At 36.3% G+C, this 18,293-nt stretch overlaps 1 protein-coding gene across 1 annotated transcript in view; it reads right to left on the reverse strand.

Annotated features, from left to right (window-relative positions):
* The window catches only part of DGKB (diacylglycerol kinase beta), a 331,298-nt gene that overhangs the window by 293,945 nt on the left and 19,060 nt on the right, over nucleotides 1–18,293 (reverse strand). Inside the window, exon 2 of the mRNA XM_009281041.1 lies at nucleotides 3,957–4,033. Coding sequence (XP_009279316.1) covers nucleotides 3,957–4,033 — 77 coding nt within the window. The remainder of the gene's footprint in view (nucleotides 1–3,956; nucleotides 4,034–18,293) is intronic.

The following is an 18,293-nucleotide window of genomic DNA, read 5'->3' on the forward strand; positions in this document are numbered from 1 at the left end:
CCATCCCTGGAGGTATTTAAAAGACATGTAGATGTTGTGCTTAGGGACGTGGTTTAGTGGTGGAGTTGGCAGTGTTAGGTTTACAGTTGGACTCGATGATCTTAAAGATCTTTTCCAACCTAAAGGATTCTATGATTCTACAAATGCTAGCAAGCACTGTCTCAAAAGTCATCATTATATGCTGCTTTAGTTTCTTTTTATTTTTTCTCCTTTTAATAAAGGTGTCGTATTAATTTTCTACCTTAATCACAAACTGCTATCACTACTTCCCAGCAAGAGGTACTACCTTAAATTTATAAATACAGTTGTATTCTCTGCATAAATCACACTGATTGTGCCAGACTTTTGCTAAACTATAGTTACCAGATATATCTTTGATACGTTCACAGAGTTAAGCTAGAAAAACCCTAAAACCTCTGGAAATGAGAAGGACCCTGGAGAAAGCTTTGTGGAAGTGTCTGCACTACTTCCAAAAATGCAAAAATCCTTTGGAGCCCCAAAAATCCTTGAAGCCCGAAGTTTGGCAGAATGTTTGCAGTCAGGTTGCAACCTGACTGCAAACATTCTGCCAAACTTCGGGCTTCAAGGATTTTTGGGGCTCCAAAGGATTTTTGCATTTTTGGAAGTAGTGCAGACACTTCCACAACCTTCTTGGAAATTTTTGTTTTCCTGGTCTTTCTGCATATGCACATTTGTTCTTTTTATCCACATCCGAACTGTGAAACTCTGGAGCACTGCCCCACTCCACGTGCAGACCCAAAGCTGCACCCTGACTGCTTGTCTGGCTGAGACCCCTCCATGCACCTTCCACCCTCACTCTTCATGCACTGATTAACCCTAAGAGCTCTAGATGGTAAGCACATAAGCAGGTAAACAATAAATTATGATGCACTCCAACAGATCCCTCAAAAAGGGTGATGACACTAGGACTACAAGCACACAATGATGTGTACTTACTGTCCATTTAGATACAGTCTTCAGCTCCATCTGCTTTCCTAATTCTTGATAGCCTATTCAGTGCTCCCCTCAAAGTGAAATTGCTGAATTTAATATAGATAAATCTCAAGATGATGGAAAGACTATTTACAATCACAGCTTTCCAGGAGGCTGATCTTAACCTACTTATATGTCTTACATCAGGTATAAAATCTAGTCTTAATTACATATTTGACATTGACTTATAGAAGAAGGTGGAAGGGCAGAGGTTCAGTAGCATTTGTAGAAGTTTTAGTCATCTCCCTTACACTGAAAGCAGAGAGCAAAAGCTCCATAAATAAACTCCCTATACTGGATGACCTTCTGATAATCAGACACATCATTTCCACTAAGCCCAAAAACCACTCACTCGCCAAGATATAAGATAATGGAAAAACAAACCAGATGACTTCAGGTAACAACCTTCGAATACCAATAGCTCTGCTTTTGTTACTTGTGTCCCATTAAATCAGCTTGTGATAAAGAGCTGCAATAGAGTGGAATAAATTCCTGAACCCTTTAAGCAGGGAGAAGCTTGAAACAGGAAGTTCTTAAGGCTTCTTCTTAAGTACATAAATATATCACACTGCTAAATCTGCCATAGCTCTATGCCCCATGTATATTGGTAAAAAAGTGGCACCACCTTTTGGTAGAATATTGACAAGACTTGAAAAATACTTGGAGTGCTTATAAGATAGTGAACTATGAAATTAAGAGCTAAAATGAAAACATGATGGTATCCTCTACAAAACACAACAATAAAACGGAAGTTCTGTCTATAATATGTGGAAGTAAAAAGTTGCACTATGACTTATTTCAGCTGCACCAGTCAATTTTTGTCATCTCATTTACAGATAATAATTAATTACTTAACTTAAATAGTACATCCAACTCATGGAGTCCTCATCTGACCACATACAATCAACTTGCAAATCATTCTGTAAAGAGTTTATCCACGTAGCAGGTTGAATACATGCCAAATATAGACACACCTGTGCAAAGGCAGTTCTGTCTGACTTGGAATATTCACTCAACTGCAGGGGAAATTTCAGCCACTTTGCTTCCAGTTCAGCAGCTTATGGCATGAAACCTGAGCTAATAAATCCTACTAGATCCAAAGTAGCTTCGCTGCTAGCTGTGTTTTCCTTATGTTGCACTCCCTGAAGTCTAAGTGCTAAGCAGCAAAGCACAAAAGCTGTCAGGGTTAGCCTTGGTCCAACATTGACCCCGTAGCAGTGAATAGCTTGACCCCTGCTGAAGACACTACAGAGTGACTTGCATTCCCTCCTCCCCTTTCATCCTCCCATCCTGCTCGCTGGCTTGGGTGCTATGCTGCTCTATAATCCCTGGATGTTTCAGTACATTGGTAGCATTCTGCAAACAAATCACTGTGAAAGGAAGAACTCTGCGAAACCCAATATAGAGTCACAGACTCAGCTCAGGACTAACTGTGTTTGTTAATTCCAGCTTTGCACAAATTCTGCCAATTCACCTGGCTTCAGTCAGAGCAGTTGTCCCAGGTGCCTGGGACTGATGACTTTTTGCCATGACTTATCCTCCACGTACCCCCACTGGAGGAATGGCTGTTAAGAGAGAGTAATCTCACAACTTTAAATACTGATTTGTTTATATATAAACATTATCAAATTATCAATGTGTTACCTACATGGCAACATGTTATTTAAATATGCATAAAATAAATACACAATTATTTTGTATTTTAAAAGGTTACACTTCACAAAACTGAAACCATTGTATGATGACTGAAAAGAAATGAAGAAATTCAAGAAAAAATGTGAATAATAAATTAAGATCATTTTATCACATATACTAAGAGCACAAAGAAAACTGCAGAAGTAAAAAGTAAAAAAAAAGCAAGCATTGAGTTTGTAAATCAACAGTTCACATTTTTCTAACAAAAAAAAGTATCTACTTTCTAACAGGAATCAATTAAGGAAGGTCCTACAGCCTATGTTACATTGGAGAATAAATTAGATGATCACAGTATTCCCATCCTTTTATAATCCATGATTCTATTTAACTAAAATAATGGAGATTTAAGATAATAATTTACAAGATCAACTCATACTATTTTACTTCATTATGAAATATTTTCCTCAGAAACTAAAATGACCAACATTATGCTTTGCAAAGTTCAAAGTGTCAAAGAATTTTTCAGTACTTAATGAGTTATAACTACCTTACTTGACAATAATTCTTGTCTTTTACATCCTGAAACGTAAGATCAAGTAATTTTCATAATGGCTAGCACATTTTTCTATCCTGAATTCCACATAATGCAAGCACAGTTAGAAACATTACTATTAGAAACATCACTGAAACAGGTTTTTATTGAGCTACATTTTGAATCACACTATTAGGATGCACTAAGCAGATACAAATTGCAATTGAGGATATCAACAGAAAACAATTTGGCTTCTTCTACCAGCCAAAACAGAATACTTTGTCTAACAGTGAATCTGTAGTGACAATGCACACACACACACACTTTTTTTTCAGCTGAAATTTTTGTTTCATAACATCAGAAAAAAATTCCCCTTTAATAATGGGGATCCCACTACCAGAAACAACATAAGAGAAACAGAATTTAAAAAGAAATCTTAACTGAACAGATTTTACTTTTCTATCTTTTGAAATTATGCTTAACATTTCCAATCTTTAAAAAGAATTGGGAAGCATGTTAACCTTACCATAAGTTTGGGGGGTTTTGTGTCTGTTTGTTTAAATCTTAGAAAAGAAAATGTGGTTTTATATAAAATTATTAAGCAGGTCAGTCTAATGTGATGTTTATAAACTTTTAGTGCTTCACAATATTCATATTTTTGTTTCCCAAACAGTTTCAAATACCCCAAACAGCTGATTTATAAATAATCTTCCATTTCAAATGCTTAGATTTGCTACAACATTTGTAAATATTTTTCCCCACCATTTCTGACCATTGAAGAAAGAAGAAGAATTACCCCTTCAGGATTATATTTTGCTAACACACCACTGCCATGGAACTCTTCTAAGACATCCTTAATTTTCTTGGTGGAATCTGGATGAAGAATAAAGAGAGAGAACATGAAAATACAGAAAACTGATTTACATAATATGAACTGTAATTAACAACCAAACTGCTAATAGCTTTTCTGAATGCACATCAGTAATTTTCTCTAGCTGTATGAGAGCTGTGAGCACAAAGAAAATGAGAACATACTGCACCCTCTCACCAAATACTGTAAAGATCAGCAAGTAAACACAAAATGCTCAGAAATAAACACTCTTTAACCCAATCCTTAACTATTAAGCAGCATATTTCTGAAGGAGTTGTTTGCAAGGACTATTTCAAGTCACTTTTCTTGTCCTTGAAACTTGAGTCATCTACGGAACATGGTCATTCCCAACAGCACTACTAAATCTCCTCTGGCATAGCTGCCTGTGAGTAGAGGAACTGTCAGAGGAGCCTGACAATATCAAGATAAAGGGGAAACTTGAAGAAAAAAAAACCTTTTTCTGCAGTCACATCACAGAAAAGAAATGTTGGTATCGAAACCTCAATGTTTGCAGACCTCTAAGATACTCTAACCGCTGGCAGCTACAGTAACTTTAGGAATACTTTTGTCTAACAGAATTGTGCAAAATCCCTACAGTTCAGAAGCACATAGGTGTAACCTTTCCAATTTGTTTTTAATTGTCTACTTGCAGAATAACAAAACAGTTATTTCAATAAGTAGCCACTACATAAAACCCTTAAACTCAGATTCACTTAGAATACACCATGCACATAACCATCTTTTAAATATCTCAGCAATACAACAAAAATAATTGTAACTCAATTTTTTCTTTAAAATGCAGTAGTTGAGTGCATAATGGTCAAATGTGCATAATGGCCACAACACTGAAGTAAACCATGAACTAGTAATGAGCAGCAGATGCATTACAGAAGAAAACAGGTAAACTTAACGGCTGCACATTTATTTTTACAACAAAACCTGGAAGGAAAGGAGACAAGCAAAGAGTGGACCAAAAACAGGACTATCACATGAGCAGTTAGTTAGACACTTAAAATTACAAACATTAGGACCTAGTCTTACTGATTTTTTAATTATATCAACCAAATATAGCATTGTAATAGTTCTTAAAAGTTAAAGAAATTCAGCACCTTAAACCTGACTCTAAAAAAGTACATTTAGTAAATTATGTGACCTGGAAGGAGAAAATGTAGCAGCAAAGGATTTGAAAAATAGCTTTGTAACAGTTCATAACAGCTATAAACAGGACACACCAGTAAAATTCAGTTTTAAGAGGTGCTGGAGGAGTTGTTCCCCCACCCCCACACACAGTTTAGATTGTAGTAAGAATGGCTTTTCCCAATATTTGTCATTTTTTGAAATTTTCTTAAATGAAAACACACAAGACTATGTGTGGCCTCAATAAAACAGTTTATCTTCACTAATCGGATGTATTTCAATGGTACTGCCAACTGTAATTAATGGAGTTTAGCTGGTCTCACAGGCAGTCACAGCAAACATTTACTTGATAAAGTAAACTATAGTCTTATTGCTGTGTCATTTGAAATACAGCAAATAATTACAACTTTATGTGAAAAAGACAAAAAAGTATAAAAAATAATAAATCAATATGTTAAGAAATAAATTTTATCAAGAACTATAACTAGAAGCTGATGGGTTAGATATGTACTGATTAGGACATATACACAGATTGATTGACAAATTTCTTTTTTACTTGATCTCTATTATTTAAATATGTTTTTCAGTAGCCATACACAAGGTTGTACACAAAAATCATTGCAACTTATGATAATGAAATCAATAATCATGACAGTGGCAGCATAAGATAAGCAGATACATGACAGAGGTGACTGAACCTCATCCTAAAAAACAATTGTTCTGAACTTTGGAGGAAAGAGGTTAAACACACATCAAACAGAAAGACAGCAAAGTCTCCCCACACACCTTTTATTATCCAGAGAAAATAATAAGTAAATAAATAAAATAGAAATGGCCCACTTTCTAGCAGTTTTACAACAGTGTCTTGAGGTTTTCTCCCAGCAATGACCATGCTTCTTTCATTTCATATTTTGCCAGATAAATTCTATTTAACTTTAAATGAGTATTAAGCCTATGCAACTGTAATTAAAACAAAAAACCTGCTATGTTGCTTATTAAAAATAAATTAAATCTTTGCTTTTAATTTTGTTCATATTCATCTTAGTCAAGTATCATTAAGATAGAAAATATTCTCTATTCCAGCAACAACACAACTATTCATGTTTTTGTGCATGAGCTTAAAGGAGTCACATCCGAAAAGCATAGCTAATTCCATACTTGAAATAACTGTCAAGAAAAAAGGGTCTGTGGATGTAAATTCTGCTTTGTTTGTCCCAGCAAAACTCTTGCAAGAGGTTTCTACATTCTGGACAGGAGATCTTTTGAGATCTTTTAAAATACTATGAAATTACAAACTGATATTTTAAGTCAAATGCCAACTGAAATCTTCTGCATGCGTACTCTTCAACAGTGCTGACATTCCTCAGAAAAATTAATTCTCCTTCCTCAGCCTCTAGTAGGCAAACTAGTATTAGAAACATGTTCCATCTTTAATAAGTTGACCTAAAAGGATATGAAGAATAGGATAGTTTTCACGTTTCACTTTTATTTGGGGATCACATTCAAATATAGGGAAAAAAAAAAAAAGAAAAAAAAAGAAGAAATACAAGAGGCATTGTCTTGGAAAGCTCTATGCCAATAAAAATGAGAAACTCCAATAAAATACTCTCAATTCTACTTTAAAAACAAACAAACAAAAAAGTAAATGCTTTCCATCAAAAATAGACAAAAATTTCCAGAAATTATACATAGAAGTAACTAGGAAGTTTTCCTAACTTTTTTTCCTAAGTTTCCTAACTAGGAAATAACAACAATGCTATGGGTTCCATTACAGTTTATTTAGTCGGATCCAAATCATCTACATACTCACTGGAAAATGGTGGTGTAAACACAAGCATCAAACCAGAACCTGTGTTCTCACTGTTACCTCCAAGTACAAGTGTTCTGCATAACTTAGCAACTTACTGCTTTGTGAGCAGTCTCAGTAAATTAATAAGCACCGCTCATGTTAAAATACAAATATGGTCTTAAACTCTGTTCGATAACTCTTACCTGTTTTTTAAATCAAGGACAAATTCCTTCTTTGCCTAAGTCTCTGTATTCCAAGCTCTCCTCAAGAGAGACAGTTTCTAAATATGTGTAGATATAGCACATAGCCTGTCACTGTTGTGCTTAAATCCCATCTTATCCACAAAGCTATAGCTGGCACAGTATGAATTTCAGGTAGCTTTAAATATGAAATTTGTTTCATGAAACACATCCCTTTCCTTTGCTCTCACAATTTTATTATTTTTATTACCCACTAGCCCAGTGCTTTAGGCATTCTCTCAAAATACGGAAGACCTTCAATTCTCTCCTCTGCCTGAATGGATTTAAACCCCTATCGTTCAATCCATCTTCTGTTGCAATTTGGATAGAATGCAGCAGTGTTCATTTAGCCAAGGGGGTGGAAGGAGAAAAAGGGAAACTGTGGCCCAGGAATCAGAGCTTTCCTTGGATGAGGTGAGACGTGGTTTTCCACCTCATGCTCCAGTGAGTTTGGGGCAGAACAAACAGGCTAGGCGTGGTGTGGAAGACTGCTAACTGAAAAGCTATTACTACTGCATGGGAGAAAAGTAGCTGGATTCCACACAGTGCTGCAGAAATTTTATTTTAAAATAAAGACTCCAAAACAATAGATATCTAGATGAGACTTGGGCTAATGTTGTATTGTTTCAGAATAAAGGCAAAACAATTAAAATCATGACACTAGAAATATGAAACCTGCATATGTAACAGTAAAAGTGTCAAAGTGTCTGATTTTTCCTTAACTGTCTTTCAGTCCTAACAAAGATACTTTTTATAACTGAAGACAAATTTAAATGCTAAGTTCAAAACCGCTTAAGATTCAGCCCACATTAAAAATTATGATTCATTTTTTAAAATGACTCAACTTTAGATGAGGAAGATTGAGCACTCAGTTGAGACTGGAATTTGGTGTATCATTTCTCCCATAATCAGAAAACACAAAACAGAAGGAAAGCTTGCCCAGATCACACACTTTGTCTACATTTTCTCCCCATCCTCCCAGAACTGTTATTGAAAAGGATTTTTTCTTAAAAAAAAAAAAAAAAAAGACTTATAAGAAAACTTATATAAAACTCAGCATAAATCACATGCTATATACAGAAAACCGTTTGGCAACTTAAAGGGAAATAAGCACTAGAAAAGTGACTGGATTATGAGTAATTCCCTTATAAATCCACGTATGTTTTTCAATCTCAACAAAAATTCATAATAGCCTGCATACCTTCTTGGACTGTAACTAATTTTAACATCAACAATAAAAAGTAGAGTAATAACCACTTTCTACTGCTATTTCCCTTTTGTAAACTTTATACAATATGAAAAATATCACAGGCATCCAAAGTCCTACCATCATCAAGTTCAGAATTTAAAGAAGCTGCAAAGTTATTTTCTATACATCTTATTATGACTGAGGAAAACAAAAGGTGCAACCTTCAATACACAGTTTTCTGCATGCCAACAAAGCCTAGCTCAAACTCAAAAGCCCTGCTTGATAGATAAGCCAATGAGAAGCATGAGGAAAAACCCAGCACTCAGCTGACATCACAATTTTTATACGCATTCTTATTCTTCTATGGATTTTTCTTTCTTTTGTGGATGCAACCATACAAAAATGTGTGTGTGTGTGTGTATATATAAATTTATACACATAGCTTTTTTTCCTTTTGCATAATTTATTTTATTCAGAGAATTGGATAATGCTTTTGCTCAAGCTATAGCTATGCTTAATCTAAAGTTTTACTGGTCTAGAAATATCAGTATGTTAAAAAGGCCAAGCTTGCCAACAAACCTGTATGCAGCACCAAAGGGTAAAAACTGTTCACCTTCCAACAAAAAAGGTTGTTCGAGTAAAAACATGGTTTACCTAATATGACTCAGTCTTGCTGCATGTCGGTGTTGGTAAGAGATGCCTGATGGTTGACACTGAACCAGCAGAAGGCAGTAGCTTACATGTCCTATGCTTCCCATACATATGGCTGCAGGCTCGCTGGCAAAGCTCTTTCAATATAGGTCATGCCTCGGTTTTGGTTTGTGACTTGTAAGTGGCCTTTCGATGCAAATTTCACAAAAGAAACAAACATTTAAAACCTTAAGTGAGATAAACACTCAATTTTGGTTTTCTGCTAATTGGAATTTAAAACCTATTGCAGCCTTGAAAAGAGTAGCCAGGCTGGGAAGGCAATCACCGTCCAGTGGTCTGAAGAAGACGTCCCCTCACTAGTTGCTACCAATGGTTTGGGTAACACTCCTTAAACTGGAGAATTTGAGTGACTACACCCTCCAGCAAACCACATTCCCATTGAATTCTGTGACAAACAATTAGGAAAAAGCTGCTTAGAAACACAGGCAGAATTGGATGATGCTGTCTAAATACAGTGGCAAGTGACTTCTGCAACGGGAAATGGAGGAGGCGGAAGAAGAGGCAGGTGGGGGAGGTGAGGACAGAGGAGGACAACTTCTTCCTCCTGATGCCGATGTAGGAGCTGCCTCTTCCGCTCATTTTCCCTGCTGGGGCCCGGCATCACAAGGAGGAAGACTGACCCATTTTTATCCATTGCCATGTACTAAGTAATGCTCACACAGGCAATCGAGGACTTCTTTGTGAAAAAAGCAATATTGACTGCACATGCCAGCACACCTTCAGTCCACATTAATGAAAGAAGTCCACCAAAGCCCACTTCACTACAGCAGATGTTCAAATGAAATTATACGGCAAACAACAGGGATTTGGGGGGGACTAGGGGGAGGCTTAATTTTTGTCTGCTAGTAGGACAAGCTTTGAAAGGCAGAAATAAGTAAAGGACAAAAACGTACGCCAGGACTTGAGAGGAACTACAGGTAATTCCTGTGTGTACCTAAAAAACATTCTGAGAAGAAAAAGAACTAATCATCCTTTACATTTTCAAATTACTACAGCTAACTTGCTCAGCTTCTTTTGGACTCCTTTGTCTCCTGACATTCAGAAAATTAAGGCTGAAACAGTTTGAAAGATCCTCAGAGCGCATCTCTGAGAGCAAGGTTCAGGGTGTAAGGGCACTGCAAGGGCTGAGGACTCCCTGGGGCCAGGACCCCGTGCGGCTCTCCTGAAGCAGCAGGGCAGGGCCTGGCAGCCAGGGCCTGTCACACTGCCACTGCCGGGAGCAGGGCAGCCCGGGGGGCAGCCCCAGCCCCGGGCATCGGGCACCTCCCTGGTGACGTGGCAAGCCCGAGGCTGTCAGCCCATGGGTGGGACCGGCTCTGGGGAGCTGGAGACCAGCCCCGCTGCAGCGTTGCCAGGGCAGGGCTGGCCAGCCCCAGGGGGCTGGCATGGGGTCCTGGGCCATAGGCAGGGTCTGGGAGCCCTGGGGGAGGCCAGGCAGGAACAGTCAGGCCTGGCAGTGCCCTCAGGCAGCATTCCCTCATCCTAAATTCATGAGGTGAGAAAACCATGATATTGCAAGTCATTCTAATATTCAGCTTCAAAAAAATTGAGTATTTGTGCACGTAGTCAATATGCCATACTTCAGAAACAACTTGCCCTGAGACTGAGAAGGAGGAGACGCCTCGGGAGACCTCTCCAGCCCTCAGATCCCATCACCCAGCTTGAGCCTGAAAACTAATACAAACCTTCAGCAAGTAACTTTGTGGCTCCTTCTTTCCCTTTTCTCATTTCCTGCTTCTTTATAGCTGGTCACAGTATCTGATACAAGGCTGCCAGCTCATAACCTTTCCAGTTAGAATCATGATGAAACCATTCTCTATTAAATTAAGGAAGCAATGCTATTGACAACATATTTCAGCCCAAACACTAACTCTAAGCACTAACTTTCTAACAGCGAAGAATCAAATCGGTTTGGTTTGAAATTTAGCATGTATTATTTCTGATTTTAAGTGGAAATAGGGAAATGGTTTTATAAGTTTGAGAATATTTGTACTGGTTTTGAAATCTACATTTTAAAAAATAGAGTAGTTCGCTTGTTTCAATTTTCCCCCAAATTATTCTTTATAATTTTTAATACATATACTTTGAACTCATTAGCTATTTCACCTAAACTTTAACTATGGCTTCAAAAATTATTGAACAGGATATATGAACATATGGTATATTCTTACATACCTATGCACTTAAACACAGGTCGATAAAAAAAAGTAAGTAATTTTTGCAGTTATAAAAACAAGTAGCTCAAAGAAGCGAGGTAAAAGTGGCACAGGATTGCTTACATGTCTAAAATTTAAATATTTTGCATGCTCTGTGTCAGAAATTAGAAATGTTTTGAAACATTCCAACTAACATGGAAGTAGATACCTGTTAGTATTTTATGGAAGTCCACAAAATAACAAAAATAAAAAAAATGCTAAAAGTAAAATTAAGAAAGCATTAGCATGTAACCTTTCCAAGCCTCTACAGATAGGCCTAAGATACTTTATTTCTACCTAAGGCGTTACTCTCATGTCTGATCTTTTTTCTATCAGCAAACTTTAGCTCCCCCATCTATTCCTTCAACATATACTTACTAAAAAGTGGTACACAAGTTTCTCTTATTTCCACATATATCCAAATATAAAATTGCCAAAGGGGTTATCCAATACCAAGACATACAAAGATGTTAAAAACTTGTGGGTTTGAATTTACAGTGCCACTTAAATTATTACACATCATATGAAATAGTATCTGTGCAAAGGGAAACTGTGAAGTAGTTTAAGCTAACACATTTCACCTGTTCACCATGAGGGTGAGTCAAGATTGGCCACATATTTACCACAGTACCACAGCTTCTTTTGATTGCCTGTCTTTATTTTAAAGAGCTTGGGGGAAGTTCCTCAGGTGGTATAAGTTGCCCTGTGCAGTTGGGGCTTTGTTTGTTTGTTTTGTTGCTGTTTGTTTGTCTTCCCCTCTCCCATTTCTTTATGAGCAGGCTGCTTTAAAGCCCCCGTTTCATTGCAAGACATAATTTCAAAGCTACATCTGGTTCTTCCATTCTTCCATGCAGCACAGACAATTCTTGAAATGGTTTCGTACTCTTCTTGAGGCAGGAAGATTTAATGGTTTCTTTTTCTTTTCCCCATTTTGCTTTATCATGTTTCTTGCTTCCAAAATATCACATTCATTTTACTCTTCCTCTTACAAAGTTTTAAAGCTTTATACAGTGACAGTTCTTGACATCCTATGTACTGAAACTGTATTTCAGCGATGAAATTTTAGCTCTCTTGACATTGGAGGCAACATTTCTTCCCACTTTTACCTAAGGCAATTTTCTTAACATACAATAATTTATCATCTCATGAATAAGGAAATATAAATGTTGAATCAAGGGATTATTTTTAAAACTAAAAATCCAACTCAATTTGGTTTTATCTCTTATGGGTTTCTGATCCATTAAGACACATCTATCTTCCACTTCGAGATCTATTTACTATTGCAAAGAAATGTTATTTAAAAACAAAATCTGCACTTCTTGCAATCATGATTCTCTATTACAGTTTATCTTGGGAGCAAAGACTTTGAAGTCAAATACTTACCTAGACCATAAAACTAAAAGAATTAGCAACACAAGTACACATTGCTTGGGATCTTGAACTACAAATGGTGAAGGTTCCTACACTTGATGAAGATATGTACTAATAATAAGCTGTTTTGCCCTTTGCCTGTTCTAAACATGATTCCTAAACTTTTGTTCTTGGTGATCATGTTTGGTATAGTAGTGAAGAGCAGATGAAAAAGTGTTCACTAGAACCTGTTCTCCCCAGGAGTCAGAGAAACAAGCCTTGACAACTATCAAAAGTTTTTCAACAATTAGTGGCAATCAAAACTATCAAAAACTCTATCAAGCACGGTAGTACTGTTATTGTATGCTGTTATTTTGGTGTGCCCAAAATTCTCTGTTGCCTGACTAGATTTGGATGTGGAGACTCTGCATGATGTAGTTATATATACACTGTGTACATACATAAGTACAATGTTGCCAAAAATGTTGCCAAGCCCTTGCATTTTAGTTTATATATAGATGCACATATACATATATATTCAATTCGGTGAATTCAGATCAATTTTTGCAATCAATAAGATATTACCTGATCTAACCTATCAAATCTCCATAAAAATTAGCTTCAAGTGGCCATATACAGTCTGGGGAAGGGAAAGAGAAAAAGTCTCCTCTACATTCTATATATCTTTGGACAGCATAAGCAGATTTGGCCACTTGGGGCATTACACAATATTTTGTATTTGTTAAAACTGTGCTCCAGTTTACATAATAAGAAATTGCCTGAAGGTTCATGACTCAATACCCCTGATTTAAAAAAAAAAAAAAAAATCATTATTGGTTATATAAAGCCTCTCCAATTTGTATTTCCTTTGCAGAGGGTTTTTAAGTTTGTGTGTGTTGAAAGTGTTGACACTGCAACAGCAGTTCTAATTCTCCACCACTTCCGCTGAGAATCTTGCCATAATTCCATTTTGGATACAATCTTTGAGTACTTCTAATATTACAGGTGTTGAGCCTGTGGAATCATTAATATCATAGAAAGTTTAACGTTAGTCACTGAAAAAATAACAGCTGTGCTGTCCACAGGAATGAGCTGCTAAGTAGACATCTGCCTAGGAGTCACAGCCTGCCAACCACTGCTGAATTACAAAGGCATGGTCTGATGCAGAGATTGTTTCCACTGTGGTATTTACACATTCAGCTACCTTATAAGGCTACTGAAAAAACGTACTGCTAACTAGATAAAATTAAAAAACAAAACTCAAAGAAAAAAGGCTACAGACTGAGCAGTGAAAATCAAAAGTCTCAATTCCAGTTCAAGATCTAACTTTTGGAATAATATTATTCTCCTAACACCCAGGAACTTGAAGTTTAATGAAATAAAGGACTGATAAGAGGCTACAAGTTTGTCTTAACTGTGTATTAAGAAGATTGGGAATTTTCCTATTTCCATTACTACAGCAAAGCAACTCAGTATTTATATTATACCTTCACACATTAACTAAGGCTAATATATGCTCATTTATCTTAACAATTGCCATTGCAAACCTATTCTGGGAAGTCTGCTTTATGTTCATTGCTCTGAGAAACAAATATATTTCAAGTTTCAAGTACTACTTCCATAAATCTTCTGGCTGTGGAGTTCAAAACTTAAAAAATTCTGTTTCCATCTAAGCCAGCTCTGTGTCCAAGTTTGGTACAGTTAAACAGGTCTTTTGCAGCATTGCTCTATCAAGTCTTTTATTTTGTCAGTATTCAATACCTTCTCCTATTAATTAACAGCTTTATCTCATTGAAGAGACTTTATGGACAATACTTGAGAAACAAAGAGTACAGGAGAGAGGTACTAGGAATGGACAAGAAGGAAAGGAAAGCTCGTAAGATCAGTTTACGCTCCTGGAGAGCTGTGTTCTCCTGATCCTTGCTTGATACATCTCAAATCCTTTCCCTTTCACCACATTAGACCTGAAATCTATATCTGCCTCAGTTCAAAGGGATTTAATCTTCCACCTTTCCAATATCAAAGCTGGAATAGGAAAATTCTTTGCTCATTCCAGGACTCTAAGGAGACAGCAAGCAAGAATAAACCTTAAAATATAGTCCATTGATAAAAGCAGCATTAAACCCTACTACCAGGACTATTTGTGACTTTATCCAATGACATTTTAATGTTAATAAAACAGTCTTTGGAGAGGCACGCTCCAAGGAAGACTACATTTTCATGGAAACTAACCTGGCAAGGTAATAACGTTATTCAGATAAGTAGCTCCCTCAAGCAAGTTTACAGAGCTCTCTAATAATCCTAAACAGTATCTGCTTAACTACAATTTAAGCAGTTTAATACACTTGGGTTAGTTGCCCTCTACAGGCTTAGAAGCCAAAGCCCATTTGCTCTCTTAGCTTTATTTCTTTCTCTGTTACCACTTCCTGGAATTCCCTATTCAGCTAATAAAACAAACAAAAAAGAATATATAAATTCTTAGCCATTTTTGTTCTAGTCCCTCAGAAATATCTTTAACCCTAAAATTATCCTATAATCAGTTTTCCATTGTTTTATCCCATCAATCTGTTCTTCATTTATATTTTACCACTACTTCATTTTTCTCCAATCTTATTCCCTAGGATAGATGTTTGCTCTTTTGTGTGCTACCACCAATTAAGAGTTTTTGTGTGATGGATATAGTAGTACACAGGTATCTGTGTTTTAAAACTTGTCTGTCCAGCCCTATAAGCTTACCTCCTTGTCTTTGAAAGAATCACCATGTTTTACTTTAGGGAAATGCAAAATGGATTGCTTCCAGCAAATCTGAGTCATAGGGAAGACAGACCTTTATTCAAAAGGAATTGTCTTGAGAAAGGAATGAGAAGTACTACAGATCTAGACTGATTTTTGCCTTAAAACACTGATGATGGACTGTTGGATAAAATTACTAGAATGAATGAACAAAGATGTAATTAGGAAGGCATCACGTGAAAAGGATGGAAGCCAAGTGACTCCTACTTACTAAACAAGTTTAGTCACTGAGTGTACAGAAAAAAAGATATACACTATGGACGTCATGAAATAAACCTACCACCCAGCAAACCAAAAACCCCATCAAATAAACTGGGAAAAAACGCAGCTTATACTACAAATGCATATAACTTAACTGAGTGAAGGGTAAAACAAAGTTCTACGAATTCTGAATACGTACATAGTAAGAGTGCTTCTTACCTGCAACAATACCAAGAACTATGCCAAATAAGATAAAGAACTTGTTAAACAAGCACAAAACTTTCAGAGTTAAGTTGTATTAACTTGGGCTTTATTCCTGATATTTCTAAGACAGTAAATCATCTTAAATGCATTTCTAACATTCACAAGGGGTTTTATTAGCCATGAATTAGCGATCTATGCAATTTATTTGGATATTAACCAACAGTTTGGACCAGGAGAGGAACCAGTCCCTGACTCAAGCCAAGCAAATTTTATTATTATAAAAAAAAAATTGTATTCAAAATATTTCTATTGTCTTTGTTTTGAATACTATTGCATAACATGCTCACATCTATAAAAATCCACTGAAAATACAAAGCTATGGAGGTTGTTGTAATGACGAACACAAGATTTCAGGACTTTTGCCATGGCCTAGTATGATGGGTATCTTTAAAATAAAACATGGCACTGTGTCTTTCCTTTAACGACATGGCACAGCAGATTCCATTTACAGCAGTAACTGTTGCCGTAAACATCCTTGAACCAGTTACCTTAGAGACTTTAACTAGAGGCATACCCAATACACCAGTACCAGCATCTTCTTCTGTTACCCTTTCCAGTTCTCAAAAAATCCCTATATTAAGGTTAGTAGAATATCATCCTTTTACAGTTCAAATGACAGCGTAAGTCAAATCAAATCTTTTTCCACCTTTGCATTTTTCAGAATAAGGTCTTAATGACTGAAAAACTTTGGTGACAACAACAGACAAACAACAGGATCTTTCATAAGAACACATTCCTGCTGCCTAATTTCCACAACTATTAATCATTTGGCTTTCTCACCTCGGTGAAGTCTAAGCAGATCTTTCTAAATGAACTGGAAAGCTCTTTTTTTTTTTCCTTCATCCTACAGGTCATTATCAAATATGTTGAAAATGTCTCTACCAAGGGAAGGTTTTTTCTACTTTGAAGTCAAAAGTTGCAACTGTGGCTTCTTTATTCATACCCAAATGATTGGGCGTAGAGATAAAAGTACAGTTGCATCAGCACAGACCTCAATTCCACAGATTTGAAAAGCGTGAGTTAATTTTACTTCCGCTTACTAATGTAATCAAACTTTTAGTATCTTTCTCCCCTATAGAAACATGCAGCCCTTTGATAGGTCTATTATAAAATGGCACAATACATACAGAAAGATCTTAAAGAGCATATACTGTACCGATTTATTCCATGTAAAGGACTATTACAGGTTAGCACCCCCTATGGACAGTTACTATAAATACAATACTGGTTAAATCACTAATTTTTATAAAGTAATTGTCATTTACCTGTCATTATGGTTAGAACATCTTTTAGAAATTTCTGGCAAGTTCTCCAAGAATTTCCTCACCAAAATTTGTTTCCAAATCACAAATGAGTTCTCCATCTTTGGTTAGGTCTTTCCTTAAATCATCCCTGCCACAAATCCTGTCAACTATCAATAACCTTTGGAGCAAGAATCATTTACCTTGCCAATCCATAATGTTACAGCTTAGGGAAAACAATTAGGAAGGAGAGGAGCAAATCAATTTACTAAAACATCTTTTCTGTCACCTATGCTTCAAATTACAAAGATATGCCCCTAAGCTAAACTCAATGTATATTTAGAAGAAAAACATAAATGTCTATTTACTGTAAGCTTAATATAAACTTAACATAAGCTTATGGAGAGGTTTTATGAACATGTAGCCCTAAAATACAGGTATTATAAAAACATTAAGTTATCTAACCTAGTAGCAAAACACCAGTAACATGACACTGGCATTCATCAACTTAATGTTGCCACAGACAAAAGTAACATAACAGTAATGAACTAACAACACTCCCAGGTCCCAGGATTCAAATTTATATCCCTTCCTAATCCATCCACTTCTACCTCAGTATGCTCACACAGGACAGGTTTGTTTGTTTAATTTTATATTGTTCAGTTAGGAACATTAACAATGATACTGTCCAGAGCATTGAAGATCAAGATAATTTCAGCAAATACGATCTGACAGAGCAAAAGTAAGCAGAAAAGACATGAGAAGGAAAGAAGGATGAAGAGTTAATCACCAAAAAGGATAAAAGGAACAAGAGAAGACAAAAAAAGATAGGGAAAAGGAAAGACAGGAAGAGGCTGATGAGACTTCAAAAATAGCAAGACAAAACAGAAGAGGAAAGAAAAGTTGATTAGAATCATAGAATGGTTTGGGTTGGAAGTGACCTTAAAGATCATCTAGTTACAACCCCCCTGCCATGGGCAGGGACACCTTCTTCTGATTCTTCTGAACTTCTTCCCTTCTTTCACCTTTCCTCTTCTTTTGCTCCTTCATACTTTTGTTTTCAAGTTGTAACTAATGTATCTTAAAGAGAAAAAGCTCTCAGAAATGCTATATCACTTACAAAGACCTTAAAGAATCTAAAAGAATGATCTCA

This window comes from Aptenodytes forsteri, unplaced genomic scaffold (genome assembly GCF_000699145.1).
Source record: "Aptenodytes forsteri isolate BGI_AS27 unplaced genomic scaffold, ASM69914v1 Scaffold292, whole genome shotgun sequence".
In the NCBI taxonomy this organism is placed as follows: domain Eukaryota; kingdom Metazoa; phylum Chordata; class Aves; order Sphenisciformes; family Spheniscidae; genus Aptenodytes; species Aptenodytes forsteri.